The following is an 18,641-nucleotide window of genomic DNA, read 5'->3' as shown; positions in this document are numbered from 1 at the left end:
CATGTTGGTATTACAGACTCGGTCAGGGAGAGAAGCCGACAACATCCGGTGAAATTGGTTGGCGCGCAATTCAAATAAATAATTGTAATATTAAACATTCATGAACATACAAGTATCTTATATAATTTAAAAGCTTAAATTCTTGATACTCTAACTGCGTTGTCCGATTTACAATAGGCTTTACGGCGAAAGCATACAATGCAATTGTCTGAGGACGGCGCCCCACATCAACATATTATTTTCAAGCAGCACAGGCTTCATAAAATCACAAATAGCGATTAAATAAATCACTTACTTTTGAAGATCTTCCTCTGTTTGCAATCCCATGGTTCCCAGCTACAACATGAATGGTCATTTTGTTAGATAAAATCCTTCTTTATATCTCAAAATGTCAGTTTAGTTGGCACCATCGATTTCAGTAATCCACTCGTTCAACATGCAGACAAAGGAGTCCAAAATGCTACCGCTAAAATTGCGTCCAAACAAGTCAAACAACGTTTCTACTTAATCCTCAGGTAGTCTAAAATATAATATTTCATACGGAAAGTAGTATGTTCAATAGGAAAGCAAAATTAGTAAGCGTGCACACTCTCCCTCACGCGCCGAAAGACTGATATTGTTCCGGTGCTCTTCTCACCAAAACTCCAAATTCTTGCTTGTTTTTCAAAAAACAAGCCTGAAACCTTGAATAAAGACTGTTGACATCTAGTGGCAGCCATAGGAATTGCAATCTGGGAGATGGATTTACATAGTAACAATAGGTTTCCATTATAAGAGCCTGGGACCTCAAAGAAACATTATTCCGTTTGGTTTTTCTTGGGATTTCTGCCTGCCATATCAATTCTGTTATAGTCTCAGGCATTATTTTAACAGTTTTAGAAACTTCAAATAGTTTCTATCCAAAGCTACCAATTATATGCATATCCTGGCTTCTGGGCCTGAGTAACAGGCAGTTTACTTTGGGCACGTCAGGCGGAAATTCAGGAAACTAGTCCCTATCGCTAAGAAGTTTTAACAGTTGGTCCACCATGCTTTGTGTACACGTCCTGGTAATCTGTCTGGCCCAGCGGCTTTGTGAATGTTGACCTGTTTAAAGGTTTTATTCACATCGGCTACCGAGAGCGTTATCACACAGTCATCCAGAACAGCTAGTGCTCTCGTGCATGCTTCAGTGTTGCTTGCCTCGAAGCGAGCATAAAAGGCATTTAGCTCGTCTGGTAGGCTCGCGTCACTGGGCAGCTCGCGTCTGGGTTTCCCTTTGTAGTCCTTAATAGTTTTCAAGCCCTGCCACATCCGACAAGTGTCAGAGCCGGTGTAGTAGGATTCAATCTTAATCCTGTATTGACACTTTGCTTGTTTGATGGTTCATTTGAGGGCATAGCGGGATTTCTTATAAACGTCCGCATTAGTCTCCCGCTCCTTGAAAGCGGCAGCTCTATCCTTTAGCTCGATGCGGATGTTGCCTGTAATCCATGGCTTCTGGCTGGGATATGTATGTACAGTCACTGTGGGGACGACGTCATCGATGCACTTATTGAAGAAGCCAATGACTGAGGTGGTGTATTCCTCAATGTCATTGGATGAATCCCAGAACATATTCCAGTCTGTACTAGCAAAACAGTCCTGTAGTGTAGCATCCGCGTCTTCTGACCACTTCCGTATTGAGCTAGTCACTGGTACTTCCTGCTTTAGTTTTTGCTTGTAAACAGGAATCAGAAGGATAGAATTGTGGTCAGATTTGCCAAATGGAGGGCGGGGGAGAGCTTTGTATGCATCTGGAGTAAAGGTGGTCTAGGATTTTTTTCCACCTGGTTGCACATATGACATATTAGTTAGTCAGTGTTTCCCCTAGGTGGCAAAGTTTATTGCAGTTTCAAAGCTCATTTCCTGAAATTCTACACATTTTGCCATGGGGTAGAGAGAAAATATGCAGTTTTAAAGCAAATTTCCTGTAATTATACACATTTTGCCTTGTTCTTATGCTATATTAGTGACTCAAACATAACAATCAATGGGGGCCCCATGCCATTTTTTGGTGATTGTCAGTTCTCAAAAATGTTGTTCTATTTAAAAATAATTCCTCCATTATCTGTTCTACATATTTTATCTGGTTTTAGTCATTTAAGTTTACACTGAAAACGTTTTACCATCCCAAAAATGTTTTCTACAATTACATTTTGTATTTCTTTGTCCTCTAATTCTTTAAAGAGCCACTGCACATGCCGATTGGCGTGTTTTTCTGTTGCTCATAAGAAAAAACCGAGATGTCAGTCTTGAAGTTGTGTTTCCTGACCGATTCCATGTTTGGTTAATGAGGTTTCAACTCAAATGTTATATGTCACATACACATTTTTAGCAGGTGTTATTGCGGGTGTAGTAAAATGCTTGTGTTCCTAGCTATAACAGTGCAGTAGTATCTAACAATTCAGAACAATACATACATCTAAAAGTAAAATAATGGAACTAAGAAATAATACGGTACCAGTCAAAAGTTTGGACACACCTACTCATTCAAGGGTTTTTCTTAATTTTTTTACTATTTTCTACATTGTAGAAGAAGACATCAACACTATGAAATAACACATGGAATCATGTAGTAAACAAAAAGGTGTTTAACAAATCAAAATATTTGATATTTGATATTCTTAAAAGTAGCCACCCTTTTCCTTGATGACAGCTTTGCACACTCTTGGCATTCTCTCAACCAGCTTCATGAGGTAGTCACCTGGAATGCTTTTCCAACAGTCTTCGAGTTCCACATATGCTGAGCACTTGTTGGCTGCTTTTCCTTCACTCTGCGGTCCAACTCATCCCAAACCATCTCAATTGGGTTGAGGTTTGGTGATTGTGGATGCCAGGTCATCTGATGCAGCGTTCCATCACTCTCCTTCTTGGTCAAATAGCACTTACACAGCCCGAAGGTGTGTAAGGGCAATGTCCTGTTGAAAAACAAATGATAGTCCCACTAAGCGCAAACCAGATGGGGTGGCGTATTGCTGCAGAATACAGTGGTAGCCATGCTGATTAACTGTGCCTTGAATTCTAAATAAATCACAAGCAGTGTCACCAACAAAGCACCATCACGCCTCCATGCTTCACGGTGGGAGCCACACATGCAGAGATCATCTGTTCACCTACTCTGCGTCTCACAAAGACACGGCCGTTGAACCAGAAATCTTACATTTGGACTCATCAGACCAAAGGACAGATTTCCACCGGTCTAATGTCCATTGCTCATGTTTCTTATTGGTGTTCTTTAGTAGTGGTTTCTGTGCAGAAATTCGACCATGAAGGCTTGATTCACGCAGTCTCCTCTGAACAGTTGATGTTGAGATGTGTCTGTTACTTGAACTCTGAAGCGTTTATTTGGGCTGCAATCTGAGGTGCAGTTAATTGCTGATTTCGGAGGCTGTTAACTGTAATGAACTTATCCTCTGCAGCAGAGGTAACTCTGGGTCTTCCTTTCCTGTGGCGGTCCTCATGAGAGCCAGTTTCATCATAGTGCTTGATGGTTTTTGCGACTGCACATGAAGTTCTTGACATTTTCCAGATTGACTGACCTTCATGTCTTAAAGTAATGGTGGACTGTCGTTTCTATTTGCTTATTTGAGCTGTTCTTGCCATAATATGGACTTGGTCTTTTACTAAATAGGGCTATCTTCTGTATACCACCCCTACCATGTCACAACACAACTGATTGGCTCAAACACATTAAGGAAAGAAATTCCACAAATTAACCACAGTGAGGGAAAAAAGTATTTGATCCCCTGCTGATTTTGTACGTTTGCCCACTGACAAAGAAATGATCAGTCTATAATTTTAATGGTAGGTTTATTTGAACAGTGAGAGACAGAATAACAAAAAAAATACAGAAAAACGCATGTCAAAAATTGGATTTTGTCCCACTCCTCTTTGCAGATCTTCTCCAAGTCATTAAGGTTTTGAGGCTGACGCTTGGCAACTCGAACCTTCAGCTCCCTCCACAGATTTTCTATGGGATTAAGGTCTGGAGACTGGCTAGGCCACTCCAGGACCTTAATGTGCTTCTTCTTGAGCCACTCATTTGTTGCCTTGGCTGTGTGTTTTGGGTCATTGTCATGCTGGAATACCCATCCACGACCCATTTTCAAGGCAACAAATGAGTGGCTCAACAAGAAGCACATTAAGGTCCTGGAGTGGCCTAGCCAGTCTCCAGACCTTAGTCCCATAGACAATCTGTGGAGGGAGCTGAAGGTTCGAAGGAGGTTCTCACCCAAGATTTGACGGTACATGGCCCCGTCCATCGTCCCTTTGATGCGGTGAAGTTGTCCTGTCCCTTAGCAGAAAAACACCCCCAAAGCATAATGTTTCCACCTCCATGTTTGACGGTGGGGATGGTGTTCTTGGGGTCATAGGCAGCATTCCTCCTCCTCCAAACACAGGGAGTTGAGTTGATGCCAAAGAGCTCCATTTTGGTCTCATCTGACCACAACACTTTCACCCAGTTGTCCTCTGAATCATTCAGATGTTGATTGGCAAAGTTCAGACGGGCATGTATATGTGCTTTCTTGAGCAGGGGGACCTTGTGGGCGCTGCAGGATTTCAGTCCTTCACGGCGTAGCGTGTTACCAATTGTTTTCTTGGTGACTATGGTCCCAGCCGCCTTGAGATCATTGACAAGATCCTCCCGTGTAGTTCTGGGCTGATTCCTCATCGTTCTCATGATCATTACAACTCCACAAGGTGAGATCTTGCATGGAGCCCCAGGCCGAGGGAAATTGACAGTTCTTTTGTGTTTCTTCCATTTGCGAATAATCGCACCAACTGTTGTCACCTTCTCACCAAGCTGCTTGGCAATGGTCTTGTAGCCCATTCCAGCCTTGTGTAGTTCTACAATCTTGTCCCTGACATCCTTGGAGAGCTCTTTGGTCTTGGCCATGGTGGAGAGTTTGGAATCTGATTGATTGATTGCTTCTGTGGACAGGTGTCTTTTATACAGGTATCAAGCTGAGATTAGGAGCGCTCCCTTTAAGAGTGTGCTCCTAATCTCAGCTCGTTACCTGTATAAAAGACACCTGGGAGCTAGAACTGTTTCTGATTGAGAGGGGGTCAAATTCTTATTTCCCTCATTAAAATGCAAATCAATTTATAACATTTTTGACATGCGTTTTTCTGGATTTTTGTTGTTGTTATTCTGTCTCTCACTGTTCAAATAAACCTACCATTAAAATTATAGACTAATCATTTCTTTGTCAGTGGGCAAACGTACAAAATCAGCCGGGGATCAAATACTTTTTTCCCTCACTGTATTAACAAGGCAAACCTGTTAATTGGAATGCATTCCAGGTGACTACCTCATGAAGCTGGTTGAGAGAATGCCAAGAGTGTGCAAAGCTGACATCAAGGCAAAGGGTGGCTACATTGAATAATCTCAAATATAAAATATATTTTGATTTGTTTAACACTTTTTGGTTAACTACATGATTCCATATGTGTTATTTCATAGTTTTGATGTCTTCACTATTATTCTACAATGTAGAAAATAGTACAAATAAAGACAAACCCTTGAATGAGTAGGTGTGTCCAAACTTTTGACCGGTACTGTATATATTAGGACAAGCAATGTTGGAGTGGCATTGACTAAAATACAGTAGAATAGAATACAGTATGTACATATGAGATGAGTAAAGTAGTATGTAAACATTATTAAAATGACTAGTGTTACATTATTAAAGTGGCCAGTGATTCCATGTCTATGTATATAGAGCAACAGCCTCTAAGGTGCAGGGGATGAGTGACCGGGTGGTAGCTGGCTAGTGTTGGCTATTTAAGTGTCTGATGACCTTGAGATATGAGCTGTTTTTCAGTCTCTCGGTCCCAGCTTTGATGCACCTGTACTGACTTTGCCTTCTGGATAATGGCGGGGTGAACAGGCTGTGGCTCGGGTGAGGGATGTCCTTGATGATCTTTTTGGCCTTCCTGTGACATTGGGTTCTGTAGGTGTCCTGGAGGGAAGACAGTGTGCCACCGGTGATGCGTTGGGCAGACCGCACCACCCTCTGGAGAGCCCTGCAGTTACGGGAAGTGCAGTTGCCCTACCAGTCGGTGATACAGCCTGACAGGATGCTCTCAATTGTGCATCTGTTAAAGTTCGTGAGGGTCTTAGGGGCCAAGACAAATTTCTTCAGCCTCCTGAGATTGAAGAGCCGCTATTGCGCCTTCTTCACCACACTGTCTGTGTGGGTGGACCATTTCAGATGGTCAGTGATGCGTACGCCGAGGAACTTCAAGCTTTCCACATTCTCCACTGCAGTCCCGTCGATGTGGATAGGGGCGTGCTCCCTCTGCTGTTTAATGAAGTCAATGATCAGCTCCTTCATTTTGGTGACTTTGAGTGAGAGGTTATTTTCCTGTTACCACTCCGCCAGGACCCTCACCTCCTCCCTGTAGGCTGTCTCGTCATTGTTGGTAATCAGGTGTACTACTGTTGTGTTGTCTGCACTTGATGATTGAGTTGGAGGCGTGCGTGGCCAAGCAGTCTTGGGTGAACAGGGAGTACAGGAGGGGGATCAGCATGTACCCTTGTGGGTTCCCTGTGTTGAGGATCAGCGAAGTGGGTGGTGTTGTTTTCTACCTTCACCACCTGGGGGTGGCCCATCAGGAAGTCCAGGACCCAGTTGCACAGGGCGGGGTTCAGACCCATTGCCCCGAGTTTGATGGGTACTATGGTGTTGAAGACTGAGCTATATTAAATTAACTGCATTCTTACATAGGTATTCCTCTTGTCCAGATGGGTTAGGGCAGTGTGATTGCATCGTCTGTGGATCTATTGGGGCGGTAAGCAAATTGCAGTGGGTCTAGGGTGTCAGGTAACGTTGAGGTGATATGATCCTTACTAGCCTCTTAAAGCACTTCATGGTGACAGAAGTGAGTGCTACAGGGCAATAGTCATTTAGTTCAGTTACCTTTGCTTTCTTGGGTACAGGGACAATGGTGGACATCTTGAAGCAAGTGGGGACAGCAGACTGGGATAGGGAGCGATTGAATATGTCTGTTTAACACTCCAGCCAGATGGTCTGCGCATGCTCTGAGGACGCTGCTAGGGATGCCATCTGCCTTGCGAGGGTTAACACGCTTAAAATGTCTTCCGTCAGAATGAATTTAAGAGAACTCAAAAAATCTGTAATTAATTTTGACATTTTAGTAGCACAATTTTACATTAACTAAGGTGTTTGGTGCAGTATTTCTCAAGTAAAAAAAAGTGTGCGACGTGTTGACTTATGTAAACAGTTGGAGCTGCTGTGCAGGTCTTTCATACTGTCTATGCTATTGGATAGAGAGCCATTAACACAACTGTTCACCCCATGTTAGTGGGCAAATAGACATCGTCAAATCAAAACCCAACCTTCATTTACCCGGTGTGGCACACAGTTGTTCCAAACTCCCGTTTTAGACGAGACTTTATGACCAAATGATCCTATTTACACGTAGTCTTTGGATCTAGAATAACGGTTTCTGATTCATATTGAGGCCACGTTTGCCGTTTTCAAAGGCATTCATGGTTTTAAAGACAGTTGCGTCACAATTTAGCAGCGGTGGTGTGCCGTATAGGGAAAACACTGGTAGTACCCTGTTGTGACAGCATGAAACCTTGAAATCATAAGTCTTAAAACAGTTTATTGTTTGGTTTTCCACTAAGTACATAGGTTTGAAAGTAATACCAGGAAAAAAAAAATCTAATTTACACTTTGTAAAGTCCCATACAAAAAAGTAACTGGCGCATCCGCAAATTCTCTTCTCCAAACTGTACTAACCTGCATCGTCCACTTGCTCATAGATTGACCAGCAAACCGTACATGGATTTCTACATTGCTTTCTCTCATATATATACACACACACATACATATGTGTGTGTGTGTATATGGTTATATATACATACACACATATATAATATATATACACACACACACACACGCATCTACATACATACATACGTAACAAAGAAATAAAACAATGAATAAAGTTTGGAATTCCTTGTAAAAGGTGAGGCCTTATCAATACAAGTACAGCAGGAGAAACGTAGGCCACTGGTAGAGAGGGCCTATACATTTACATTCGGAAGCACCTAGCTGCTTGCGAGAGAGAGTGATAACCACTGACAACGGCTTATAAACCTTTGTCCAAAGGAGAAATATGGCACAGAAAGAAAAGTTTCAATAAACCAAATAAATCTCTTGCGGTGATTTCCCAAGATTTAAACTCGATAGCTTGCAGCAACAGGTCACCTGGCAGTCTGGGACGCTTTCAGGAAACATCTGGTAAAGAAGGGATAAAAATAGATAAAAACAGAAAACCAGCCATGTTACCATAACCTTTAGAGGTTTTCCATTCAGGTGTAACGGTAGCCTTCTTGCATTCAACAATGGGATGGTACATGCACTGAGAATCTTGTATTAAAAAGGGGAGAAAACTAAACTCACAGCTTGCAGGTTGCTCTCCAAATCGTCGCATCAACTGGTCATGTGTAAACTTCACAAAAGTGTCATATTGTTCTGTAATAGAAACGTGGGAGGAAAGGAAGGGAGGGGTTTAATAAGTCTAACTGTAAAAATCACATACCACCTTATGTTGCACTTTCTGAATCGTGTATTTTGACAGTCCACACCTGCCAACTTAGAAGTCATGGTCTCCTCATATTCCTCCCGAACTTTATCTTCACGCTCCTTCAGTAGACGTTCACAAATCATTCCAACTTGTCTAAGAGTAAATAAGGGCTGTTCTTTCCTTGATGGAGAAGAACCTCCAGCCGAAGTGCCTGCAGAGGACACGAGGAGAGATGTTAGGTCATTTGCATGTTGGGGGAGAGGGTCTAGTTCATCCTGCACTTTGGATCTCCCCTACTCACCAGGGTTTAGGGTCTGAGCTGTTCAATTCCGGTCCTGGAGGGCAGAAACACTTCTGTTTTTCGTTTCTACCTGGTAGTTAATTGCACTCACCTGATGTCCCAGGTCTGAATTAGTCACTCAGAAGCAGAAGATAAAAACAAGAAGTGTTTTTGGCCCTCAAGGACCGACATTGAACCTGGCTAGGCTAACAGTACACTACAACAAACCTGGCATACTGGATCCACCAAGAGGGGGTGGAGACTCTGGGGAGTAGCAACCCTCTGTCTGTTGGTAAACTCCATCGATGTGTTTTCTCTTCTGAATGCGCTTGTACTCCTGCTTGATGTTGTTCAGAATTTGCTCTTGAATGAGATAGTAAACAGCATGAGTCAAAATCATTCAGGGAGGAAGTTAGTCAAACAACTTGTCACATCTAATGGAGGCCTCACGTTATAGTGCAATCCTCATAGCTCCTCTTATGCTGTGTAACACAGAAAGAGCCAAGAGGACACCATGGGAAGATATCAATTGCACACCTCGCTTCCTCTCTCCTCAAAACCCATTGGATGAGAAAGTCTGCGTTTCAGAGGTTGCAAGAAGTATGCAATTGAGATCTTCCCAATGTCAACATGCAATGTCGACATCATGTTATCTTTTCAAGATAGTTACTCATGTTATTGCAGTATATCTACCTAACTATTGGCTAACATCTAGTATGGTCTTGGAAAATAGTATGCTAAGTTGAGGGTTAGCTGGCCATGCAGAAAGCTAACACACTGGCCTGGGTAGTTAACGTTAGATTTATGATACCAAATTGGGTTTATCCGGTAAATTAGTTAACTAACGTTACTTACCAGCTGATAGTCTTGACGACACCTCTCCAAATGGTGACGGCTCCATGCGAAGGTATTTCCGTGGGGATGAGGAGGATGATGGGGAAACCGGGATACACCTTCTCCTTTTAGGCGACGTCGGACTCATCAATGGATCAAACTCCATGGTTCTTTTCAGGGTCGCTCCACACGCCATGATTTTAATTTAAGGAGGGTCCAGCTACAAAGAACGAACGAGGAACAGTGTATAGTAGCTAATGCGAAACACAAAAGAAAATGGCTTTCTAGATAGGAAGGAGCGTATTATCTTAATTATGGCTTTTCAGCTAGCTGGCTAGTTACCTAGCTTTGCAAGTTCGACAAGTCCAGGAAGGAGTCTTGAGACTGTTGTTGGCTAACGTACAGTAACGTTATTAGGTTAAGCTAGCGTTAGCCAACCAAATCAAATGAAAACAAATTCCCACCTTTCCGGGGAAAAGTTGTCCTCCGTTCCTATCCAACGCTCGTGTATCTTTGACGTTTGTTTCACTTATTTCTTACCTATCTTATGTCTATTTGAATGTCCTTAGCTACGTTATAAATTCAGACGAAGCTATAACAACCTGCCTACTAGCTTGAAAGCCAGCTAGCTTCTTGTTTTTGATCTCCGAGCCGTCTGCTTCTAGGGTTGAAGACGTCAAAAATTGGAGCTCATGCCGGTGGGCGTGCGCTGATGATGGTGGGATTTGTAGTGCAGTCAAGACCGAGTTGGTAGTTTGTGTGGTTCGGAATCACATTTAATCATTTTCGCTGCTATAATTTTTTGGTGCTGCTATGATTTTGCGCTGCTATATCTATATACATCAGCAGTATGCCTGTTCTTCATACACATTATTGTTACATTCTTGGAAATTAATGTATTTTGTTAGCCTTTGCCACTTTATTTCGTTCTGCAAATGCATGGGCCCATAATGTAAAATTGATTGTTACACTTATACGTTTTTTTCCTTTTCTATTACAGTTTTTTGACTTGGGGTAAAAACGTTGTGGTTTTACCTTTCCAACCAGCCCCATCATACTATACTCTGATTCCACAAGAGGGCAGTACAGTACCTCACACCACACGGCACATCGTCCGATGTGCCACTGCCACCTCTTTCTCCTCCTCCAGAGACTTAAAAACCTACCACCAAAGCCCATATTTGATATAAGGGAAAGGTCAATTGTACAACTAAATGCCTTCAAATGAAATGTGTCTTCCACATTTAACCCAACCCCTCTGAATCAGAGAGGTGCGGGGGTTGCCTTAATTGACATCCACGTCTTCGGCGCCCGGAGAACAGTGGGTTAACTGCCTTGCTCATGGGCAGAACGACAGATTTTTACCTTGTCAGCTCGTGGATATCGTACATGCCTTATGAGTATTGTGCAAATTTGACTTTATTCAGAAGCTTGGAAACCAAACCACACACAGGTGTTTGAATGGGGAAACCACAATACTTTTGAATATAAATTATACATGCAATATTTGCTCATTTTTATCTTAGCAGAGACAACTGAAAAATTCTAATTCCTCTGGTTCTATACTTAGAGATCTTCTGTTGATTTGACAGTTCTTGGTTGGTGAAACACTATATATACAAAAGTATGTGGACACCCCTTCAAATTAGTGGATTCGGCTATTTCAGCCACACCAGTTGCTGACAGGTGTATACAATCAAAGAGCTCAGTGACTTTCAACGTGGCACCATCATAGGATGCCACCTTTCCAACAAGTCAGTTTGTCAACATTTTGCCCTGCTAGAGCTGCCCTGATCAAGTCTAGGAGAAACAACGAGAAGTGGTAGGCCACACAAGCTCACAGAACAGGACCACCAAGTGCTGAAGCGTGTAGCGCGTAAAAATCACCTGTCCTCTGTAAATCATCTGTCCTCGGTTGGATCAGAAGCAACATCAGCACAATAACTGTTTGTCGGGAGTTTCATGAAATGGGTTTCCATGGCCGAGCAGCCGCACACAAGCCTAAGATCACCATGCGCAAAGCGTTGGCTGGAGTGGTGTAACGCTCACCGCCATTGGACTCTGGAGCAGTGGAAACCCGTTCTCGTTCTCTGGAGTGATGAATCATGCTTCACCATCTGGCAGTTCAAAGGATGTATCTGGGTTTGGCAGATGCCAGGAGAACGCTACCTGCTCGAATGCATAGTGTCAGCTGTAGATTTTGGTGGAAGAGGAATAAAGGTCTGGGGCTGTTTTTCATGGTTCGGGCTAGGTCCCATAGTTCCAGTGATGGGAAATCTTTATACTTTCAATAAAATTCTAGACGATTCTGTGCTTCCAACTTTGTGGCATCAGTTTGGGGAAGGCTCTTTCCTGTTTCAGCATGACAATGCCCCCATGCACAAATCGAGGTCCATACAGAAATGGTTTGTCGAGATCGGTGTGGAAGAGCTTGACTGGCCTGCACAGAGCCCTGACCTCAACCACATCGAACACCTTTGGGACAAATTGTAACACCGACTGCAAGCCATGCCTAATCGCCCAACATCAGTGCCGACCTCACTAATGCTCTTATGGCTGAATGGAAGCAAGTCCCCTCAGGAATGTTCCAACATCTAGTGGAGGCTGTTATAGCAGCAGAGGGGGGGACCAACTAAATATTAATACCCATGATTTTGGAATGAGATGTTCGATGAGCAGTTGTCCACATACTTTTGGTAATGTAGTGTAGATGATGACATTTTTGCTGTAAGTACAGCTGCAATAGAAGACAATGGCTATTGTTTTTCTATTGATGTGTTCAGATGACAGCATTTGTGTACATGATATACATACATTGCTTATTACTAAATTAGTCTGGTCTTAAATAAGATGAGTAACTACACAAATACAATATGTTTTTTCTCTCTCTGGAGTTTCATGAGATAAGTTCACAAGGTGCTTTCCTGAATATTTTTATTTAATGAAAACAGAAATTAAGATGTTCATTCACAGAAAAATACTTATCATATATGAAGAGATGGAGGGGGGGACGTATTTAATACATTACATGTCTTTATGGTTGTGGTTCTTCTTTGGGGAAATCTGTCTCCCCGTTAGTTGAAATAATGTGAATCATTGAAAAGATGTACATTATCTACTCTTGTATGGAATAACATGACCCTCAATTATACATCATTCAAAAAATAAGGCAATCAAAACAGTTTCACAAAACATACTTTATGACAAGAACTACAAACCATCACAATGTATTAATTTACAGTATAATTTACAGTGGAAAGGGAAGCCAATTTCACCTAGAAGCATTTTAACGGCTCAAACCATAGTCAGGGCAGATCAGCATGACACTAAATACACAACTGTACAGTTTAACAATGCTTATTGTCACTATTTCCCTATGAAAATAAATTAATGAAGTGGTTCTGAAAACATTGAATTACGCTGAACAAAAATATAAATACAACATACAACAATTTCAAAGATTTTACTAAGTTACAGGTCATATAAGTAAATCAGTCAATTGAAATAAATAAATTAGGCCCTAATCTATGGACTTCACATGACTGGGAATACAGATATGCATCTGTTGGTCACAGATGCTTTAAAAAAAAGGTAGGGGTGTGGATCAGAAAACCAGTCAGTATCTGCTGTGACCACCATTTGCCTCATGTAGAGCGACACATCTCCTTCGCGTAGAGTTTATCAGGCTGTTGATTGTGTCCTGTGGAATGTTGTCACGGTATCTCTGTGCATTGAAATTGCCTTCGATAAAATGCCATTGTGTTCGTTATGCCCATACCATAACCCCACCGCCACCATGGGGCACTCTGTTCACAACGTTGACATCAGCAAACCGCTCTCCCACACAACGCCATGCATGCTGTCTGCCATCTGCCTGGTAAAGTTGAAACCGGGATTCATCCACGAAGAGCACACTTCTCCAGCGTGCCAGTGGCCATCAAAGAAACCAGATGTGGAGATCCTGGGCTTGCGTGGTTACACGTGGTCTGCGGTTGTGAGGCTGTTGGAAGTACTGCCAAATTCTCTAAAACAATGTTGGAGGCAGCTTACTCGCAACAGCTCTGATGGACATTCCTGCAGTCAGAATACCAATTGCACGCTTCCTCAAAACTTGAGACATCTGTGGCATTGTGTTGTGTGACAAAACTGCACATTTTAGAGTGGCCTTTTATGATCATGCTGTTTAATCAGCGTCTTGATATGCCACACCTGTCAGGTGGATGGATTATCTTGGCAATGGTGAAATGCTTACTAACAAGGATGTAAACAAATTTGTGCACAGAATTTGAGAGAAATAAGGTGTTTGTGTATGGAAAATGTCAGGTATTTTTTATTTCAGCTCATGAAACATGGGGCCAACACTTTACATGTTGCATTTATATTTTTGTTCAGTATAATAATCCACATTATCTTATGCTACAGCTACATAGACTTCAAAGCTCAATTTAAAGTTCATGGTTGGCAAACTTTCTGGGCAGCGCTAATTGGGGTAGTGTCTATTCTAGATTCATTCTTCACAGTCGATACCTTCACAGTCACATGATGGCAGACAGGTTCTCAGACCATCTCTGCAGAGACCGACAGGGTGACTTTGGCCACTTTTGCAGTGGTGTTTGCACAGCTAGCTGTGGATTTGTAGGCCGTGCCTTTGATGCTCCTGCTAAGGCAATCGGACTCAGCGCTGTTGTCCAGTGGTTGAGAAGTTCCCCTGCACGTCCGGCAGATGTTAAGGAAGGCCCGGCGCAGGTCCTTACTCCTCAGTGCATAGATGACGGGGTTGACGGTGGAGTTGAGCAGGCAGAGCATGCTGCAGAAGGCAAAGACTGTCTTGATAAAGTTGTTCATCTTCCAGAAGAGGTCGTAGACCATGATGGCTAGCACAGGGCCCCAGCAGATGATGAGGACCACCAGGATCAGCACCAAGGTCTTGGCCAGGCGGATGTCCATGCGGGTCTGCTCGGGTCGCATGGTCTGTGCCTTGGTGCCGTCTGCTGTGTAGACAATGATGCTCTTCTGGGAGCTGCGGCTCATCATGCGCACAGTGTGGTGGTGGGCCTTCCACAGGATGAACATGTAGGCGTAGATGATGAACAGAAGCAGCACACTGGTCATCCCTATCCAGAACATCAGGTACTTCTCGTCGATGAGCGGGAAAATGTCTGAGCACGCCGAGTTCAGTTGCTTACAGTTCCAGCCCAGTAGGGGGAGAATCGCAATGACGATGGAGATAGTCCACATCATGCAGAAGGCAATGACAGCCTTGTTCTTGGTGACGATCCGCTTGTAAGCCATCGGCCTGTGGATAGAAATATAGCGGTCGATGGCCGTGAGAAAGAGACTTCCCACAGAGGCAGTGAAAGAGGCGATGACTCCACTGAGTTTAAATAGAAACACATTGGGGCTGTCCTTCCGGTGCAGCACATGGAAGTCCAAGAAACTGTACACAAATATGACACTGCCCAGAAGGTCGGCCACAGCCAGGCTTCCTATGAAGTGGTATGAGGGCCGACAGCGCAGGATGTGGGAGTGGAGGATCACACACAATACGATAAGGTTCTCCAGCACTGTGAAGGTTCCCAGGGTGAGTGCCATAACCGCTACTACTAACTGCTGGCTGGGGGTCAGAATCATGAAGCACTCCATGTCCACAATGTTCTCCCCGCATTGGAGAGAACCCCCGCCCTCCCATCGGGTCCCATTGCCAAGCATTTCAGAGAAGTTGGTCGGGTAAATGGAGTTGCCATTATAGATGAGCTCCTTGTCCCCAGGTACTTGTACAGGGAAGGAGTTACTAAGTGGGGCAGAGTGAGTCTTCTGTAAGTGGAATCCAGTCTTGGTGAAGCCAGAATCAATGGACGGGTCATCATAGCTCACATCGTTGGAGCCAAGATAGTGCAAACCAGTAGTCATTGTTCGGAAAGTGGTGTCAGCTATTCCATCCAGAGCAGACTTCATGGCTACTCAGCTGACTGGTAAATGATGTAGCATTAGATGCGTGTCTAGACAGAAAAGAGAGTTCAAGAACATTTTGAAATCGTTAATACTTTCTATTATTTGGTCAGTTTAATTGTGACAAATGTGGGGGTAGGCAAATGTGTATGTATTTAACTGTGGGGGATTTTAACTGTGGGTGATACGGGAATGTTCTTGGGTGATATTATTGGCATCCCTGTATCAGCCAGCTGACTCTACAGCAGATGTGTCTCAGACAATAGTGAGAGAATTAACAGTCAATGACAAATGAGACCCATATCTAACCTCTGTGCTGCCCCCAGGACAAAAACATTGCATTAAGTAGCCAATGTAGGTCAATCTTTCCTATTAATTAAGGGGTAATACAGGATTAGGTTAAAAAAAATTATGATTAAATGAATGATGCATCAAAGGAGGTAGATATATTCTCTCAAGAGAAGAGTGCATTGATTTTGTAGAATCAATCTATAGATTTTTACATGACTATTTTTCTCTCTCAGACTCTTATTATATGGCTCAGTTTATACACTGCCCCCCATCCCCAATACAAGAGTAAATATTGGACTATAACTTGTGCCATCCTGTAGTCTATTATACGTATGCTAAAATGTTTATCCTATTCTACTGAGCTATTTACTTTTGTTCGTATTCTTATCTTTTATTATTTATTATTGTTTTTGCATTGTCGAAAGGGAACCTGCAAGTAAGCATTTCGTTGGACGATGTATTCCATGTGCATCCCGTCCATACGACTAACGAAACGTAAAACACATAGATAAGCGGCACATAACCCTGCCATTTGATCATGAATAGGACTAGATCTGTATATTTCGTTAAGAAAAATTACAATAACCTACATATGTTTTTCATTAATAAAAACAAGTAGACTAATGAGAATATTTGATAAAACATTGTCATGCAGATGTTTATAGATAAGCAAAACATTTACTGGTAGTGATGTAGGCTATACAACAATGTGACGATGCCCCTTGTCCCATTTATGAATTAATAAAACAGACCAACAACAAGGAAGGTTATGGAGAGGCTGCAAGCAAGTAATTAGACTCGATAAACTCTCACTAAGGTTACAGCAAAATCAACAAAGAAATAGATTTTGCATTAATGGAACATTTGCATTCCATTTGAGTAAAAAGAAAAAGTTCTTACCTTCATATTCTTTGCACAAAGAATTTGCGTTGGTCCATATGCCAGATTTAATTTATGACATAAAGACAAGAGGAAGTGTGTCCACTAATCCAATCTCAGGAATTGTATTCTATTGATGTCAACAGTTGCTTTTATCAAAGTATATCAAGTAGTTTTTAATTATTTTTAGCAGAGTGAATTTGTCATAATGAGCCTCGCATCCCTGTATAGTAACAGCGATGTGTCTGTCTGTCTGAGGATTCGCTTTGTGCGCTTCTGTGTCACGTGCTCCGAGGTGCCACAGCGCCTTGGACCAGTGTAGTGCGCTCGCGTCGCATCCTACATTCACGCTCACTCAGTAACGAGACTCTCCATCATTTTGAACCCACACCCCATCATCATCGACCAGCGTGATTCAGGAAAACGAAACTATTATTCTATTCAGTGTTAAAACACTATAATTGATTTTGTAAACGTATTTTAATTACTATTGTAGTTTAGACTCTCACTTCAACCCTATAAGCAATTATGACCTCCTCCCAGCTTCCCAGGGTTAGGCTGTGTGTGTATGTATGATGTACGTATGTTATTGTATGAATGCAAATGTCACTGATGTGAGAGAATACCATTTTTTTTGAGTGGCAGAAATGCATGATGTCTAATAGCCTGGAAGGAAAGGTAACCATTAATGGTTAAACAATATCCAGCCAATGTTTATACATTGAACCACATGTAGCATAGGATGAAATGCCTTGTATATCTTGCCAGTGTATAGAAATAGCAGGAGCTGCAGAGGTGTCAAATGAAGGTGGGTGAGGTGTGTCGTGGGACAATAGCAGAGAATAGGCTATGTCTCTGGTAAGTGGGTTATTAGGGTCAGCTGCCCATCATCATGTGCCCAATTCCAATTTAGGAAATTATGCCTTTCCTTATTCACTCCTTTCCTACAGACTTCTCAGTAGTTGGTATTCAGACTTACAGTACCCTATGAAGGTGCATAAAGGGCTTTCCAGGCGTGGTTCCCTTGGCGCTCTGAATCAATTTAATTCAACTGCTGAAAACCCTCCCACATGCTGGTCAACATATTTATCCTTCAATGTGGTTTTTAGTACATTTATCTTAAGCCATTCTTTTAAAAATGGTGTACTTTTTAGTTTGAATTTTGAAGACAGACTGAATAGAATATATCAATAAAACAGGTTCAGAATATTAGGTAGGGATCAATGAAAGAACGACATATCTGTCTCCTTTTCAGCACCAATTTGTAGGTTTTAAAATACTCTGTTATCTTGTAGATTATTAAGGGTTAGGAAAGTATTTATGAATCATAAAAACTGGTTTGGAGAGCCTTTACGGTGGTTTGATTCACTTAGATTCACTTGTCACATTCAGTTATTTAACCCCCCATGGTAATGTTGGAAGATTAGTGTACATATAATTATAATAGACAGAATAGTGTAGGCTATACCCTCATCTATTTCCTGCACTAACCATGGAACTGTGTGATGACACAGCCAAGTATTGTATTATGTGTCGGGTTGCGGCTTGGTCTGTGCTAGGCTCCATAACGATTTATTAATTAGCCTACATGTCTTTTTTTATATTATCAACTGTTACTAATGATCCTCAGCAACAACCACATGGCCGTGACTGCGTTTACAGAGGAAGCATATTCAGGTTAAAGAAACAATGGAATTAAATGGAATGATAATGTTGGCCATTCCAAGTGAAGTTGAACTAACAGTAAATTGGCCGTTGAAAATGTGTTGTTATTAGGCCTACTGATGGTCGATGCTGACAGTGGCTAAAATGAATCATGATAGAA

At 42.2% G+C, this 18,641-nt stretch overlaps 2 protein-coding genes across 4 annotated transcripts; both read right to left on the bottom strand.

The window, feature by feature from the left end:
- Positions 1-7,639: 7,639 nt before the first annotated feature.
- LOC100379104 (akirin 2(2b)) lies at positions 7,640-10,389 on the bottom strand. 3 transcript variants are annotated; one of them, XM_014125191.3, is made up of 6 exons: positions 10,162-10,389; positions 9,719-9,917; positions 9,092-9,226; positions 8,645-8,794; positions 8,460-8,531; positions 7,640-8,294 (listed from the first exon to the last, which is right to left on the bottom strand). In XM_014125191.3, the coding sequence occupies exons 2-6, from the start codon at positions 9,891-9,893 to the stop codon at positions 8,284-8,286; spliced, it is 543 nt and encodes a 180-aa protein (XP_013980666.1). In that variant the 5' UTR covers positions 9,894-9,917; positions 10,162-10,389; the 3' UTR covers positions 7,640-8,283.
- Positions 10,390-12,876: 2,487 nt separating this feature from the next.
- LOC106564706 (cannabinoid receptor type 1A) lies at positions 12,877-17,094 on the bottom strand. Its single transcript, XM_014131009.3, has 2 exons — positions 16,838-17,094; positions 12,877-15,696 (listed from the first exon to the last, which is right to left on the bottom strand). The coding sequence occupies exon 2, from the start codon at positions 15,650-15,652 to the stop codon at positions 14,255-14,257; it is 1,398 nt and encodes a 465-aa protein (XP_013986484.1). The 5' UTR covers positions 15,653-15,696; positions 16,838-17,094; the 3' UTR covers positions 12,877-14,254.
- Positions 17,095-18,641: the final 1,547 nt, after the last annotated feature.

The sequence above is a fragment of the Salmo salar genome, chromosome 01 (genome assembly GCF_965601325.2).
Source record: "Salmo salar chromosome 01, fSalSal1, whole genome shotgun sequence".
NCBI classification, from domain to species: domain Eukaryota; kingdom Metazoa; phylum Chordata; class Actinopteri; order Salmoniformes; family Salmonidae; genus Salmo; species Salmo salar.
Note: the sequence above shows the minus strand (reverse complement) of the source record. Positions and strands in the feature narration are given on the sequence as shown.